Here is a 16,374-nt window from a genome sequence, read left to right on the forward strand (position 1 = left end):
CCCACTTTTTCTGTTTCTTTTAATTTCTCCTTTTTGATTGATGAGTCGTTCCTTCCTCCCACACAATTCTGTTTGTCTCCTCCACTAGTTTGGAAATACGTACTGTTTATTCTTTTAGTGATTACCCCCAAAATTTTAATTTGAATTTACATGCATAAAATATATAAAGCAAAAACTCCTTGAAACGAGAGTGACAGAAACCAGACTGCAGTGTGAGCCATCACTCTCAGTCCATGATTAATGATCGTAAAACAAACCGTATCACAGAGTCTGAACGGAAGAAAGTTGAAAGAATATGTATATACGGAAATGTGTCACGATTCTCTACGGAGAGAAGTGTGTGCTCTGTAGAGAGAATGTGCTTTCTCTTCTGTTGCCTGCAGGACGTTTCAAAGTCTGAGCCTATTCTAGACCAGCACTAATGACAGAGGAAAACCGATAGTACAGAAATTGAGAGGAAGAGTTTAGGGTCTTTTAAGCAATTGATAGGAAATTTTATTTCTGTTGAAAATGATGAAAAATCGAGGTTTGTATTTTGTATGTACCTTTTGGTCTCATTTTCCTAGTAATTTATTTTATTTTATTCCTTAAAGTCCCAGTCTGCTATGGACTGGAGATCTTGCGAGCTGGCTCTTTTCCAGGGGTAGTTTGGGGACCACAGTGCTAGGCCACCAGGAAGCCTCAGGGACTAACTCGGAGCAGCTGGTCCCAGGTGTCAGCTGCGGCCCCTGCGAGCCAGGGCCCCGCCCCGCCCCCGCCCGCCCGCGCTGGCACCTCCTCCACGCAGATTCCCTCTGATACAGGGGGCTGAGAGTTTCTTCAGTTCACAGGCAGCTGCAGCAGCTGCAGTGGGCACTCAAGGCCTGGTGCGTGGCTGCACGTCACCAAGCAACCCCACTTGTTTGGGACTTTCAGGTCTTAGTACTAAAAGCTTATGTCACAGGATTGTGGCTGCAACACTTTAAGCCTAAAAATGTTTTCAAAAGAAATATCACCAAATGCCGTACAGGTGCCAAGGAAACAAATACAGACCACCCCAAGTCGTCCTGGATGTCTGACCTGCTGCCCCCTCTAAGCCATGCGCAGAGTGGCCTGGTTTCTGGAGTTGCTGGGGTGGCCTGGGGAGACGGTGGAGGTGTTAGTTCTTGCAGCAGCAGGTGGGAAATTGAGCAGAGGGCACCCGAGGGTGGGTTTAGTTACAGGACCAGAAGTCCTCTGCAGCCTCGGCCAAGCAGGGAGGGCCGGGGCAGTGTGACTGCAGACCTTTGTCTGATGGAGCCTGAGGCCAGAAACTGCAGCCGGCTGTCCTGGGAGTGCAGGGAGAGCCACACGTGCTCCTGGGCCCAGGGCTCCTGGCTTCTCCAGCCTCCTCTGCGGGCTGCCTTCCAGCTCGGCGCTCCCCCCTCTGGGGTCCTGGCCCAGCCTCACCCTGGCAAGGGAAGAGACCGGGGTGAAGTACACGGGGAGAAAGGAACCTGGGAGGCAATGGTGCCCGTTTCTGCCAGCATAAAAATAGGAAAATCGTTTATTCGAAAGCCAAAAAAAGTGCTAAGTCTGTATCTTTGAAAGAAAGAAAAATAAACTACCCTTTGGCAAATCTAATCAAGGAAAAAATGAGCAAAATGAAGTGATAAAGGAAACATAATAAGAAACTAAATCATTATATTCAAAGAAATGCTAGCAAATCAATAGTTTCATCAAAATTTAAAAAATTTTCAGGAAAAATTTAAATTACACAGATTGATGTCCGAGGATATTTTAAAAAGAATAGCCACAGGACAACTTGAAAAAATAATCTAAATATTACCTCCAAAGGAAAAATGTCAAGGAATATGTAATTTCTACATATAAGAAGTAGTATCAGAACTAGAAAAAGAGGGACATTGTTCCAGTTCATTTTTTTAATTGTAAAAAACATAAAGTTTACCATCTTTGTCATTTTAAGTGTACAGTTCAAGTACTGTTAAGTGTATTCACATTATTGTGAAACAAATCTCCAGAAGATTCAAACAGTTCATTTTTTTAAAGGTAGCACATCTGATTCCCAAATTCAGTATTATCAGTGGATCCACAAAAATAATTTCCTTAAATCAAATAGTTGATGAAAGACATTCTTATAAAAGAATTCCAGCTACGGGCCGGCCCAGTGGCATCGCGGTTAAGTTTGCACATTCCCCTTTGGCGGCCCAGGGTTCCCATGTTCGGATCACAGGTGTGGACCTACACTGCTTGTCAAGCCACGCTGTCGTGGCATCCCATATACAAAATAGAGGAAGGTTGGGACAGGCGTTAGCTCAGCGACAATCTTCCTCAAGCCAAAAGAGGAGGATTGGCAGTGTTTGTAAGCTCAGGGCCAGTCTGCCTCACAAAAAAAAAGAATTCCAGCTAGAAAGTACAGAAAGATTAAAAGGCCATTTTGCATCCCCTGGGGAAACATGGGATTTAGGTAGCTCATCAATGGATGGGGGCACCTGTGGGGGAGTAGGGGTCTGATTCACTGAGAGGACAGTGCCACTGTGACATCCTCATGGACTCAGCTGGCCAGCTCCTTGGCAGGTCCACATGGGGAGGGCGGGGGGCGTGTGGTCAGAGCCAGAACGGGAGCTGTCTCAGGACAGATGGCTGGTTCTCTCCTGGTGAATGAAGCGGGGAGGGACCGAGAGCCACAAGAGCCGAGTGCCACTTGAGGACCTCGTTAGGGTCCTGATTCACACAAGCCAACTATGAGAAGACCCTTTGAAACAGTTGGGGAGATCGGATACAAATGAAGTCATTAGGTCCGATGGCGGGGTCAGGTGGGGTCCCAGGGCTGTGGTTACATTTTAAAGAGTTTCGGGTTGCGTACTGAAGTAGTCATGGGTGGAGCAATTCGATGTCTGAAGTTTGCTTTCAAAGGGCAGGGGAGACGGAGGAGGATGGCGTGTCAATAGCCTCCGTCTAGTCTCCCCGTCCCGGGGATGGATGAATGCCCGCGGTAGAGGTCAGATGGATCTAACACCGAGTACGCATTGGAAAGAGGAAGGCGACACATCAGGCCGGGGCTTTGGTTCAGTTACGTCGGAGCGCGTCTCCCTGGGCCCCCCGCCCCCGGCGGGCACCCGGGAGCTAAAGGGCCTTCATGGAGCAGCCGTCGGAGTTGATGATTTCGCCAGGTGTTCTCATTTGTGAGAACAGGTGTCCGCAGTCACCGGGGGCAGGACGTCACTGTAAGAAGTGTCCTCCCTAGTACGAAACGTAGAGACGATGCCGCGCCCTTGGTAGGAGGTCGTGAGGCTCCCCGCGTGAGGCTCGGCTCTTCCGAACCCTCGGTTTGCTGCAGTCAGTGCAAGTCCCTGTGGGGTGGTTTTCAGTGGGACCAGATGTCCCTGGTGGATTGAAAGCATCTCGTAAGCTGTGAAGTGTGACCGTGCAGGGGTCAGGGTGGGGGCGGAGTCGACCGCACCCTTGCCATGTAGGGAAGGGGGCTGTGTTTGTGAACGCACTGTACAATCTCGGGATGTGTGCTTGTGTCGCAGGAGAGAAGGCGCACAGGCCGGCCGGAAGGGCCTCCTTGGCTCTGCGGCTCCCGGGCTGGGCCCGTCCCTGCCACCCACCCTCCAGGATTCCGCCTCGGGGGGTAGATGCAAGGAGAGAGGCAGAGCCGGGCAAAGCTTGGCCTAGAAAGGGGCTCGGAGTCCCGGCAGTGGGAGAAGATTTAGTGATCGCCACGGCATGGACTGATGTTCACGTCACCTTCACGAGGTGGCTTAGTCACATGAGAAACACACGTTATAACACGAAAAAGCAGTGTGAAAATAGACACTGTGATCACGGAAACCACTTTTAAAGGCCTTAAAAATGAACAGTAAACACAGACTGGAAATCAAGGGAAAAGGCAAGAATGAAGGAGTCTGGGGACAAGGCATCTTTGCCGCCTCTGAGGTGGGACTGAGGCCTCGGTGCGTCCGGGTCTGACCCCTGTGTTTCTTGCTTTCCCTGCAGAACGTGATGCTGGATCTTTCCAAACGCAGCCGCAGTGGGAAGTTCCGCCTCGTGACCAAGTTTAAGAAGGAGAAAAACAGCAGGAACAGAGAAGCGCGTAGCCTCCTGGGAGCCCCGGGTACCCTCCTCTGTCCTTCTGCCGGCTGCCCGCCGTGGGGCCCGGCCCCGCTGTCTCTCCTGTGCTCCTGGGCCCCGGCCTGGTCCCCACAGCCCTGTTGGCCTGCACCAAGCCGTCCGTCTGTGGCCCCAGGGCTGCCCCCTTGCATTCCTGCCTGGCATTGGCTCCTGGCCGTGGTCACTCCCTGCCCTCAACTTACTGCCCGTGCAGACTCTGGGTGACAGCCTGCCCGAGATTGGGGGTGCGAGATGGGGAGGAGGACAGCAGAGGTGACAGGACAGACACAGAGCTCGCGCGCTGGGCCTGCTTCCTCTGAGGGGCTGCTGGTCCCCATTAATCGATCCACTGATTCAGGCGCCCCGCCCCCCCGCCCCCGTGGGCAAGCGGGGCCCCATGATTGTGGCCGGTGAAATCAATAGGAAATGGTATTAAAGGACATTTTTCTTTTGGGTCAATAAATTGGGGCTTCAGATCTCCATCCCAAGTGTTGGTCCTGAGCACAGCTGTCCCCAGCACTCTCACTGCTGGGCGGCCCCACACCTCGATCTGGGGCTGACGTTTGCTGCCAGGACGGGGAGCTCCCTTTGATTTTTCTTCTTTGCATGTTTGTCCAGAAATTGGGTTTCTTTTAATGATGGTGGCTCTGATTACATGAAATCTCTGTGTGTCTCCCTTCCTGCTCTGGGCCGGAAGTGAAATGAACCCCCAGAAGGTAGAGGGAAGGCTGGCATCAGCTGCCCAGTCACGTGGATGTTTCCCTCGTGTTTGGTGGTGTCTGGTCCCTCCTAGGACACGGGGGAAATGTCCCGAAGGCTCATGGCCAACCCGGCAGGAACAGACACCAGCTCCTCCTGCAGCTCACGCCCGTTGAGAGCGGGTGGCTCCCCTGCCTCTTTCTGCACTGCTTGGGGCCGCGTTGGTGGCTTCGGGGATGGGTGCCTGCTTCTGGGTGTCTCCTGCTGGCTGCTGGCACGTCTGGGTGCCGGCTGCCGCCTGCCGGTGCAGGGCTCTGGGCACTCACTGCACTCGTGCTTTTCCGTCTCTGACAGTTCACCTCTGGGGGACAGAGGAGGTTGCTGCCTGGCTGGAGCACCTCAGTCTCTGTGAGTATAAGGACATCTTCACGCGGCATGACATCCGGGGCTCTGAGCTCCTGCACCTGGAGCGGAGGGACCTCAAGGTACTTCCATAGCGCCTCCCAGGGACCCGCTCCTGGGCGGCCCCGCGGCTCTCTTCTCTGTGCCCTCTGCCCTGGCCATGTCCCAGCATCAGGATTCTCTTCACGGTTCTCGGGTCTTTGTGCATGACTCGGGGTGACAGGCGATGTGGCCGAGAGGCCGCCCCCACCACAGGCGGACGGAAGGGGAGAGCTTGCTCTCCTTGGCCCGGGTGAACAGTGAGTTCTTTCCACACTGAGACCCTGTTGGGGACACAGCCCTGTGCTCATGGGTCAGCTGAGGGGCCCTGTGTGGTGACACCTTCTGGGTGAGGGGCCCAGCCCTGGGGCTCCCTCTGTGGTGACATGTCCATCAGAGTCGAGAGGCCTGTGTGGCTGCGAGTGCTGGGCTCCTCTGGGCCGTATCCCCACTGTCTCGCCGCTGCGTGGGCCTCGGCCTGCACCTCACTCCGTCCTGGGGAGCTGCGGCGTCTGGCCAGTACTGGGGGCTTCGCTCAGGGTAGTGTCCTGAGAGGGCGGAAGGCCCCGAGGGCGTCCCGGACAGTGGCACTCCCAGGTCACTTCATCCACTGCTGCCAGACCTGTGCTTGTCTCCATCTTGTTCTGTGTCCCTTGACGTCAGTGTTGGCTCCCTGGGGGGATGTGGCGGGTATCTGCGTGATTGTCACCTCTGTCCTTCCCGTCGTGTCACCGTCCTCATCGTTTTCACCCTCATTTGTTCAGAGTCAAGTGGCGTCTGCCGTGGTGCGCTGGGCCTGGGCTCTTCCTGGCGTCAGGGTGGCTGTCCTCTCTTTGCAGGACCTCGGCGTGACCAAGGTGGGCCACATGAAGAGGATCCTTTGTGGCATCAAGGAGCTGAGCCGCAGCACCCCTGCCACCGAGGCCTAGCCTTGGCCCTCTCAGCCTGTGTGCTCTGCTCCTCCCGCGACTGAGGCCGGGCACAGCGCGTGTCCCTTCTCATGGTGCTACTCCCCTTGCTGGCGACAGGACACCTCTCAGACACCAACATAGCTACCTGTGAAACCACGCCTTTCCACCGGCCTCGCGTGGGCACATGCACCACCACTGCTCGGGGCAGGCCCTGGGCCCTGGGCCCCAGGCCGTCGGCTGAGATGGCCTGTCAGGGCCGCACACCGTTGTCCTGTGGGTTCCTCTCCGCGTGCCCTTTAGTGGCGCATCATGTGGCAGCATCTCCCAAGCCTTCAAACGCCGGCCCAGCCACGGCATCCCACTCTGGAAAGTTCTGTGCCTGCCAGCCGCTCTGGGGTCTCCATGGCAGCCCCACAAGGCCGCCCTCTGCTGATGTCCCTGTTGAGTCATAGGGTGTTTGAGGAGGTCCTGCCTGGCCTGGGCTGCAGGGACACGGATGCGTTTCCAGGCCTGCGTTTTAATTGACCTGAAGCGAGAACTCCCTCCTCAAGCTGGGTCGCTGGGTGGTTATGCGCTGGGCCGCGAGCCCCCGTGTGTTGCCGGCCCCTTGTCCTGGTTCATGCTGCCACCGCTACCTGAGCTGCAGGCATGGGGACGCTGTCCCCTCTGTCCCCAGGATGCCATAGCCCCTGGAGTCCTGCAGGGGCCGGGAGTGGATGGGGGATGCGTGCGTCATTCAGGAAGCTTCCCGGGCTGAGCAGTCCTGGGGGTTGTCCAGAGAGTCTCCGAGCCCGTGGTGGCTCCTCACCCCGTGCCGCCAGGCCCGTGTCCCCAGGGGGTGCCCTGGCCTCGCTGCCTCTGCCTTTCCCTTCCCCCTTCTGACGCAGCCGCACCTGCAGGGCTCCCCATCCTGGAACCTGGCAAGGGGCCCACAGCCCGGCCCAACCCGACCCGCAGGGAGGTGGGTGGCAGGGAGGCGGGTGGCAGGCAGGGTCGGGGCCCCGTGGCTGGCCTCACCCTGCCGTCTGAGGGGCGCTGCAACCTCGCCGCCTCTGCCTGCCCCCGGCTCTGCGGACCCTGCTGCTGGTGCCCCGATGGGGTGCCCGGCCGGCCCGGCCTCTGGATCAGTGGTCCTGTGGGGGCCACGGCTGCCTGTGCCCGTGAGTGGAGGGGCAGGGGTGGGGGTGGGAGTCCCGCTCTGCAGGTGCCCTCAGCTGCCCTTGGAGGTGTGCCTGGGGCAGCTATGTGTCCCTCCCCACCGCGTTGTCCTCTCTCCCACCACAGCCAGTTTAGATGGAGGCAGGTGGGGAGAGCATCCTGCCACCAAGGTCCCCCGAATACAAAACAGAACAGGCTGACAGGTGGTCACGAGAGCCACGCCCGCAAGACCCCAATGGCTCTGCCCTGTGGCCTCAGGCGGGGCGCCCTAGGGTTCGGAGGTCCTCCGGGCGGGCCCTGGACGGGCTGGGACTCTGGTGAGGAGTGTGCAGAGGGGAGTAGTGGGCCTCCCGGGGCCATGTGGCACCAGGACCACCCCATGCCCTCCACGCCCTCCCCTTGGGAAAGCCTTGGGTTTGGGTCCAGCGTGGAGTTTAAATGACTGTGTTGTCACTGAGTAAAGCAACACTGTTTACGTAAAAACCACTTTTGTCATCCTAGTCAGTCGGTCAGAGGTGAAGGGGATGGCGTGATGCTGTGTGACTCCGTCGGGGAGGGCCGGCCCCTCGCTCAGTGTCTGTTGCTGCCCGGCCGGTTGTCCCCCTGGGTCCCGGGGCTCTCGGTCCCGTCAGTGTAGAGGGAGGAAGGCAGAGTCTTGGACACGAGGTTTTGTGCCCTCGGGTGGGGCTTCCCTCCTATTTATGATCCTAATTTATATGGCGCCCACCGTGGGGCGGACGCCTCCCGCATTGCTGTGTACATACACACCTGGGTTGTAAATACGTCGTTCTGTGTATAAATAAAACGAGCCTGTTTTTGACCTTGCATTCTCGATGGCCTTGTCGTCTCTCTTTGTGCCTGGACGGAAAACATCGGTTGCCAAAGTCTTTGCAAACTGGATTCAGAATTACGTTTTTCAGCTGCTCTAAAAGTAAGTTGAGCTGGTGGCGGCTGAAGGGCAGGACGGACGCCACTGTTTTCCAGGGCGTGGGCTCTGGGGTCTGGGATTAAAGCCTCGGCAGGGAGGCGGGGCCCCGGGCAGAGCCACGGTGGCCTCGGCCTGGCCCACTCAGCAAGGGCGGGTCATTTTAGCTAACATTCTCACCCCCCTAAATCTTTTATATAAAACTGCAAACCGGAAGCTCTCCTGCCTCTGTAGTCACAGTGCCTTTATCCCAAGGGAGCTGCCTCTCCAAGCTCAAGGTCACTTTCAATGCCATCCCCCAGTTCTCGGGTAAGGGATGGGCCCTGGCATCACGGAAGTAAAAATCAGGCTGACCAGGGCACAAAAGGGCTGCATGGGCTTTGGACATTGGTTGCCTCCAACCAGCAGCCAGCAGCTCTTTATTCCTCCTTCCTTGCTTAGCAGAGCCCCAGTTTTTTGGGTTTTTTTGTTTTTTAACGATTTTATTTTTCCTTTTTCTCCCAAAGCCCCCCAGTACAAAGTTATATATTTTTAGTTATGGGTCCTTCTAGTTGTGGCATGTGGGATGCCGCCTCAGCGTGGCTTGATGAACGGTGTCATGTCTGCGCCCAGGATTCGAACCAGTGAAACCCTGGGCCGCAGAAGCAGAGCGTGCGAACTTAACCACTTGGCCACGGGGCGGGGCTGAGAGCCCCAGTTTTGTCCTGGTGTACATCCTCCTCCCATGTGGCCATCCAGGATCAGGCCTCGTTGCAAGATGGCCACCACCATTCCAGGCATCACATCCAAACAGGACCATCTCCAGGCTAAGGTGTGTGTGAGCAGGTGGTTGTCTCTTCTGTGTCTCTTTTAAGATAAAAGGAACCTTTTCAGAAGCCTTGGGTTCTGCTGACCTCCCCTAATGTCTCATTGTCTAGAACCGGGTCACACACCCATGACTAAACCAGTCAGTGCAAGGGGAACAGGGCCATGCCAACGATGACCGATCGCGATGCTGATGGCTAACCCGTTTCTAACGTTTATGCCAGGCGCTGGCCTCTGTGCTTCACACACATTAATTCATCTGTTCCTCTCACAATCTGACGAGGTGGGTATTGACGTTTCACAGAGGAAACGGGCTCAGAGAGGTTCACAACTTTTCCCATGTCCCACACCCAGCACGTGCAGAGATGGGAGTCATGGGGCAGCTGGGCACTGGAGACCATACCTCGAGGGCTGTCCTGTGTCCCGGGCCTGACACCAAGCTCAGCCCCATGACAGGTGAGGAAACGGCCCAAGTCACACGCAGGCATCCTGGCCCAGAAGCTGGAGTACCTGGGGACAGAGCAGGAGTGGGTCTGGGAGGGGCGGGGCCAGCTGCTGGCCTCTGTCCTGCCCCATGGTGTCGTCAGACCCCATGGTGTCGTCAGACGCAAGGCCTCTCCAAGGGCAGGGAGGATCCAGCGTGGGGCGCCGGCAGCACCTCCCGAGCCTGGCTGCGCGCTCGTCGGGCCGTGCAGAGGTGGCGGCCCACGGAGCTCGGCCAGAAGGACCTACAGCTCCCGGGGGCTAAGGGAGAAGAAGGAAAACGGGGAAATGGCAGCAGGTGCCAGCTCAGGGCCAGTCTTTCCAGACAGACAGCTAGCTGCAGGGGCAGGAGGTGCATGCCCTTAGTTCCTAACCTGGCCCCGTTCCCGTGAGGTTCCACCCACGGGCACAGTGAGGGCTCGTCCAGCGCAGACGTGACCCTGTCGGGGCTTTGGTCACTACGCTGCTTTAACAGGTAAACTCCAAATGCAGTGGCCACAGCTGAACCCAGTGTTCCTCTTGGTTCCAGCACGTCAAGGCAGTGTGTTCAGGCCTTCAGGGCCCTGGCTGCAGCCCTCCACGGGGTCACTCAGGGATCAGCTGGGGCGTCCTCACCTCCGTGCGGGGTGGGGACCTGGCCTGCCTGGCCTGAGTGCAGGGGCTGGGCAAGGATGGGAGACTGGGCGGGGGACGGTGCTCAGCTGCCTGTCCCTGCTCGAGGGGCCCTGGGGTGAGGTGTCCTCAGGGAAGAGGCTGACAGCTCCCCCAGGACTGGTCCTGCCCAGGCGACGTCCCTGCTGCGTCCTCGCTCTGCCCTGTGGGCCTCGACCCCCAGCCTCTAGCCTCGGCCACAGGCACTGAGGCTGCTCCACTGGCTCCCAGCTCAGTGTCTACACCGCAGGACAACGGAGGGAGCTTAGGGAGATTCAGCCTCGGGGCACAGGGGCCAGAGGGGAAGTTGAGCCACAGATCTTATTCAGTGTCGCTCCTCTTCCTCCAGCGGGAGAAGCCTGCCACCAGGCCGGCCGGGCCAGGGTGGCTGCACGAGCGCCTGATGCGGCGCCAGCGTCAGGAGTTCTCTCAAGCTGGGACCTGGTCTCGCACGGCTGCCGACTCGCTGCGGATCCTGTCTTCACTTAAAATCTTGATAGTTTATTCCTCATGGAGTTTTCAGCATTAATTTTGATTTCTAAAAATATTACATTGAAAACGATCTGTCCTGGTTACTGACTTTGGGTGCCTTTAAACTTGGCGCCCAAGGCCTCACCCTGCCCTCATCCTGGCCTGCGTCACATAATCTCATTTTGAATGTTTGAGGCTCCCACCCTCTCGTGGCGCTGGTGGAAGCCACTGCTAGATGCCGATGAACATCAGTTCTCTTCTCCCTGCCCCTGACGGAACCCCTTCCTCCCCTGGGGGAAGCATGTGCCCAAATACGCCCCTGTAACTGTGCCCACCTTCTCCAGGCTCCTCTGCTGTCAAGCTTAGTACTGTGACTAACTTTTGGCCAAAGAGATGTTAAGTATAAACTGAGATTTCCAGGAAGTTTCCTTAAAAACATGAGAATGTGCCTTTCTCTTTCCTCCTGCTGCTGGCCTGGAGGGCGGACATGACAGCCGGAGCGACCTCAGCCAGTGTGGGCCATGAGACGGTCTTGGGAATGGAAGCCCCCTCCTTGACATCTCCGTGAAGTCATGGACTGCCCCCCACTGCACTTTTTATATGAGTGAAAACTACGTGTGTCTTGTTCTCTGTCTTGTAGAGTTGAGCCTAACAACTCCTTGTAGCCGTCCTTCCATAGCAAATCCTCATCTCTCCTGCAGGGAGAGTTGGGCAAAGATTTTGTATCTGGAAATGCAAAAGCGAAAGCGGATGGAGCCATGAGTTAAACCTATCATGCAGGGGTGTGGCCAGAGAACGGGCTGGGCCCCTGCAGGAGACGGCCGGGGGCAGAGCAGCTGCAGAGCCGACTGGGGCACACCTGGGGCAGATGTTTATAGTGTGTGGAGGAGGGTCTGAGGGTGCCAAGTGGCCTGGGACAGAGGAGCTGTGCCCTCAGGGGGTGGCACCTGGACCACGCCGGCCCAGCGTGGGCCGCTGGCCTTGGCACATGCTTCTCTATCAAACAGGAGCTTGGGCACAGCCCTTACGTAGTTTTGATCGCAAAAGTGTAAAACATCGCAGAGCACAAGGAGCGACAGGCTCCCTTGCCCACGCTGTTGACAGAAGCGGCTCAACCATTAGCCGCCAAGCTTCCAAGGACTTTGTGTTGCGGGCCAAACCCCACGCTGGTGAACAAGAGCCTGTGGTCACTTGGCCCCCAAGATCATCAGTCCCCAGGCCTCCAGGACGTGAACACTAAGGGCCGCTGCCCCCAGGGGGAGTCCCCAGCACCCACATCAGGTGTTCCTGCGGGGACAGGCCCTGGCCTTCATAGCGGGCCGGGACCACGTGGGCTCTGACCGCTCCCTGGGGCCGCTTCTGTTTACTGTGGTCACCTCACCCCTCTGGACACTGGTGGCAGGTGGGAGTTACATTTGTCACTGAGCCACTGTTGCTGAACCTGAGGACTTGCATCCACTGGCCCCAACCCAGAGGTCCACCCTCGGGGGTCATCGGCCGGGGCTGGGAGCAGGAGCCGGGCGGGACTCTGAGCTCTTCCCTTCGGGGAGGGACGGTGTGGTCCATTGTAGGCAACAGCTGCCACCATGCACGTGAGGTGTGTCTGCTCTGAGTCACCCGCATGGGACGAGCACAGCGGATGCCAGGCAGCCAAGGGGCTGGGCCGCAGGGGGCCCCGCTGCCCATAGCACTTGGAGGTTTGGGGGAACCTCCTCTGCCCTACTTGCCCTCCACTGTCACAGGATTGGAGCTGACAGCAGGACGGGCACGTCACCCACCTGGAGCCGATGGTGTCAGGCCAGGACTTTACAGGTCCCTGGACAGAAGCACTGAGTCTGACAGGAGGTAACTGGAGCTGCTGGGGTCATCTCGCCAGCTGGGGAAAGTCCACGGGGGACAGAGACCACCTGGCAGAGGCAGGCTCTGGCTGTCGTCCGGGTGCTCGGCCCTCCGTGGGCCTGCTGTCAGCTGTCCTGTGTGCTCCTGTTTCACGAGGCAGGAGAGGCCCGTTTTGGCTCACGCCCGCCCGAGCTGGTTGCAGCCACCCGCAGTGAAGGGTCCAGCTGACACTGCAGCCAGTGACCCGAGCACCTTGCGAGCAGCTGTCAGTGCCACACTCACGCTCCTGGGGGGCGAGGCCAGAGGGACACGCAGGACTCGAGGGAGCTGGAAGCATCCCTCTCGTACCTGTGGGTCGGTATCACGGCGTCAGTTCCTCTCTGAAGTGCGGCGAGTTTCCAGAACGCTGGCACACTCCGGTGCCTGCATCACGGCCAGGCTCAGAGTGAGGGGCGGTGCGTGCTCCTGTGCGGATGGGGAAGGGGCCGCAGGACGCGGTCCTTCCCTGGCCCAGAAGGAAAATGACGCCTATGAGGCCACGGTTCTGGATTATCAGGGAATTCTTGTGTGCCTCCCCCCCTTTTTTTTGCCAGAAAAATGCCATAGTTGAGTAAATATGTTTTCTGTAACTCAACCACCACTGCCCCTTCTTATTTCCCTAGAAGGAGTAACCAGACCACTTCCAGTTTCTTCCAAGACAACTTTTCCCATGAGTCTGAATTTATTTAAAATCAAAACATACTTCTGTTATTCCTACAGCAGCACTGACACAGCATTTCTAAATACAAACCGTGTTTATTTAGCATCTGAAGTTCGCTTGGGAGAAGAGGCCAAGTAGACCGTGAAGCCGTCAGCGCACAATGCAAACGCAAGACTGCAATGGAAGCGGCTTCTTTCTAACAAAATCTCACAGCTCTCTCCCAGTGGCCGCACTCCACGCCTGAATCAAAAAAAAACAAACTGGGAAGGCAGGAGGGGGCCACAAGCAGAGCCCTTCCGGGGGCCCCAGGCCGCAGCGGGCCGCCCTGCGGGGCCCTGTAAGGCACATTCTCCCCGCGCTCGTCCTGGCAAGTCCCATCCACCGAGGCCTCTGGCTTCTCAAAAGCAAAGCTTTTCAGTATTATATTGTTTCGTTACCTTAAAGTGAACGAGGGGGCATCCCAGGGAGAGACGTCAGTTAGAGTACAAGGAACAGAAGGGCTTACACCCAGGGCCTGGGCTTCCGGCCACAGCTCCTCAGAGCCTTCCAGTTCGGTGTCATCAAACATCACGCAAGGTCCCTCTCCGGACACAGTCCCGAGCCCACGCTCGAGGCTCCTGGGCCGAGCCTGGTCTGAGAAGCTGAAGGCAGCTCGCCAGTCCAAGTGCAGTGCCGTACAGGGCGGCGGCCTCGGCGCAGAGGAGCACGTCGTCTGTGATCAGCCTCCCAGACGGACCCCGGAGGCGCTGGGGTTTCCGACACGGCTCCGCCCAGCGCTGGAGGAGGACGGAGGCCAGGCCGCTGGGCATCAGGCTCTGTGAAAGGCAGCGTGGCGCGACAACGGGCACCCGACCTCGCCAGGCCAGGGGGCAGGCCCGGACCCCGGGCCATGTCTGTCACTTTCTTTGCATCTCCTAACATTTGAGTGCTATTTTAACATCAAAGCTAAAAGGGCTGATGAGAAATTGTGTGAAATCAAGATGATAACCACACTTAGCAAGAGAGTTGCTACAGAGCTTCATTTGAGGTAAGGAAGAATTTATTACATTTTCTCAGGAATCCTGCTTTCAACTGAGTCAGACTCTGAGAAATTGGATCATGTGTGTCCTAAATCAGTCAAGTCAGTGATATGACAGATGTTCTGTCATAAATAACCACTTACATTTGATAGTTAGCCATGCCGAATGACGAGAACAATCTCAGTTGACATTTTCATCTATCTTTTCTGAGGCTACTCATACTGTCAGCCCACGCCAGGCCCGTCTGCCACGACCCTGCCTCACACCACACTTCCAGACACGAGGCAGCTGCGGGGTCTGTGGCGGCGGCGGCAGCAGCAGCAGCCAGAATCTTCTGAGTCGATAGCACAGTCAGCTAGCTCCTCAGGGCTGCTGGGCCACCGCGTCGCAGCCAGCAGAGGCTTTTCTCTCTTTAGCAGCAAACACGTAGCTCGAGAGGATGTCCGTCTGTCTCCTCATTCCGAAAGACAGCTCATGCTACTCAGAACCATAGTTTTAACTCAGACCAAAGAGGGGAACGTGTGCTGTGTGGGGACGCCCCTTTATGTCATGGCGTGAGCCTGGCCAGATCCCCAGTGGGAGTTGAGCGGTGCCAACCTTAGTCAACACGGATACCAGAGTCATCTGAACAGTGTAAGAGCAGAGAATGGAACACGAGTATTTCGAACGGCAGACGTGTCAGAGGTTAGCGACGTGCCCTTTGACCCATGCTGCTGTCAATGCACTGTAAGTTTTCCGATAAAAATAGCGGTTGGGGTCAAGTGTGGTGGGAGGGCAATGTCGGACTGGCACCTGTAGGGTGTCGCCAGGCCTGTGCCAGCCCCCAGGGGACGGGCTGCATAGCCGAGTAACAAAGGGTGCTCTCCTGGCCTGGAATGAACCATCCCTTTACTCGAAATAAAGCAGAGGACTGGAGTCTGTGTCAGCACAAGGTAGAAAACCAACAAACCTGCTCTCCTGGAGCCGACTGGTGGATTGTGGGAGGAGCCCAAGGCCCTGCGTGGCAGCCAATGAGGCCCCGCCAGGCCCCAGGGACAATGGCTGCTCCGGTAGCAGCACTGCCTGGGTGCTGTGCCCACGGGGACGTCGGCGGCTATCTGTGCTACCTGAAACTCCCAACGTGGATGGAGAGAGAAGCTTCTGGTCCACGGGGCCGGGCAGGCGTCTCTGCACCAGAGAAAACATGGCTGCTCTGGACACGCAGGGCTTCTTGGCTGCGGGAGACAGAGGTGTCAGTGACTCACATACCAGGTCGAGGGGTTTGGAGTGACTCTACAGGTCACTCCAACTTTTAGGGGTCAAGTTGGAACAGGCCACAGGGATGTGGGTTTGCAATTCTGACAGCTACTTCCAAACCACCCCATCGGAGGCCCTCAGTCCCCCACCGCCATGTGTGGGCCCACGGGTCCCCAGGCCCCGCCCACATGGTGGGGCAGACCCAGGTCCTTCCCAATCTGCCAGGGGAAAACATTTCACCGCAGAGCAAGCTTCCCTTCTCTGCTTTCTGAATCAAAGTGTAACATTCACAGATGCACAAATCTTAAACGTCCAGCTCCATGAGCCGTTACAGTTAACGCACATTGGGTAATGCCACCACCACCTCGGCCCTTACTCCCTTGTACTGCTTGCTTTGGCCCCCTGAGGGGCTGGGAAATGACGATGAGGAGGCAAGCAGGGGCTAACTGGGCAGGCAGCTACATCAGAAGCTGCTGCAGCAACTCAGGAGAGAAAAGAACACCCAGCCAGCCAGAGCGCCGAGAACGGGGGAAAGGCTGACTGAGGAACGAGCAAGGCAATGAGACCGGAAGTGGGGAGCAGATAAGGATGACCATGGCGTCTCTGGTATGGCCTGTGTGGGGGTGACGACATGGACCACGCAGTGAGAGTCAGGTTCAGGCACATGGAGTTTGAAGTACTGGTTCTGGTGGGATGTTCCAGGAAATTCTGGAGGGTGTATGTGGTCTGGAGGCCAAGAGCAAGCAAGCCAGACTGTGTACAGGAGAGAGAGGACTGAGTCCACCCAAGGTGAGGTGACTGGGGTAGAGCGGGCAGAGTGATCAGAGAGCAGGACGACACCAACCCTGGAAGATGGCTGGGGAAGGAGCTGGGAGGTAGGAGGAACCAGGCAGGGGGGGAGCTTCCTGCAGAGGGACGAGCAAGCAGGGCGGAGAAGGGAGG

At 57.2% G+C, this 16,374-nt stretch overlaps 2 protein-coding genes and 1 long non-coding RNA gene across 58 annotated transcripts in view; 1 reads left to right on the forward strand and 2 right to left on the reverse strand.

Annotated features, from left to right (window-relative positions):
* The window catches only part of DGKD (diacylglycerol kinase delta), a 109,231-nt gene extending 101,100 nt beyond the window's left edge, over nucleotides 1-8,131 (forward strand). For 9 of the 11 annotated variants that reach the window (XR_011539830.1, XM_070618577.1, XM_008527814.2 and 6 more), the window contains 3 exons: nucleotides 3,982-4,099; nucleotides 5,149-5,279; nucleotides 6,075-8,131. Coding sequence is in view for 10 of the 11 variants with exons in the window: in XM_070618577.1 (XP_070474678.1) it covers nucleotides 3,982-4,099; nucleotides 5,149-5,279; nucleotides 6,075-6,164 (339 nt within the window). In the remaining variant the exon portion in view is untranslated. The remainder of the gene's footprint in view (nucleotides 1-3,981; nucleotides 4,100-5,148; nucleotides 5,280-6,074) is intronic. The other 2 variants (XM_070618578.1, XM_070618583.1) reach the window with 1 other exon arrangement.
* A 1,759-nt stretch (nucleotides 8,132-9,890) lies between these two features.
* On the reverse strand, nucleotides 9,891-12,961 carry LOC139083266 (uncharacterized). The gene is made up of 3 exons (XR_011539845.1): nucleotides 12,826-12,961; nucleotides 12,417-12,621; nucleotides 9,891-10,705 (listed from the first exon to the last, which is right to left on the reverse strand). It is a non-coding gene; the product is annotated as an uncharacterized lncRNA (long non-coding RNA).
* A 202-nt stretch (nucleotides 12,962-13,163) lies between these two features.
* The window catches only part of USP40 (ubiquitin specific peptidase 40), a 77,197-nt gene continuing 73,986 nt past the window's right edge, over nucleotides 13,164-16,374 (reverse strand). For all 46 annotated transcript variants that reach the window (XR_011539832.1, XR_011539833.1, XR_011539840.1 and 43 more), the window contains one exon: nucleotides 13,164-15,410. Coding sequence is in view for 38 of the 46 variants with exons in the window: in XM_070618608.1 (XP_070474709.1) it covers nucleotides 15,299-15,410 (112 nt within the window). In the remaining 8 variants the exon portion in view is untranslated. The remainder of the gene's footprint in view (nucleotides 15,411-16,374) is intronic.

The sequence above is a fragment of the Equus przewalskii genome, chromosome 5 (assembly GCF_037783145.1).
Source record: "Equus przewalskii isolate Varuska chromosome 5, EquPr2, whole genome shotgun sequence".
NCBI classification, from domain to species: Eukaryota; Metazoa; Chordata; class Mammalia; order Perissodactyla; family Equidae; genus Equus; species Equus przewalskii.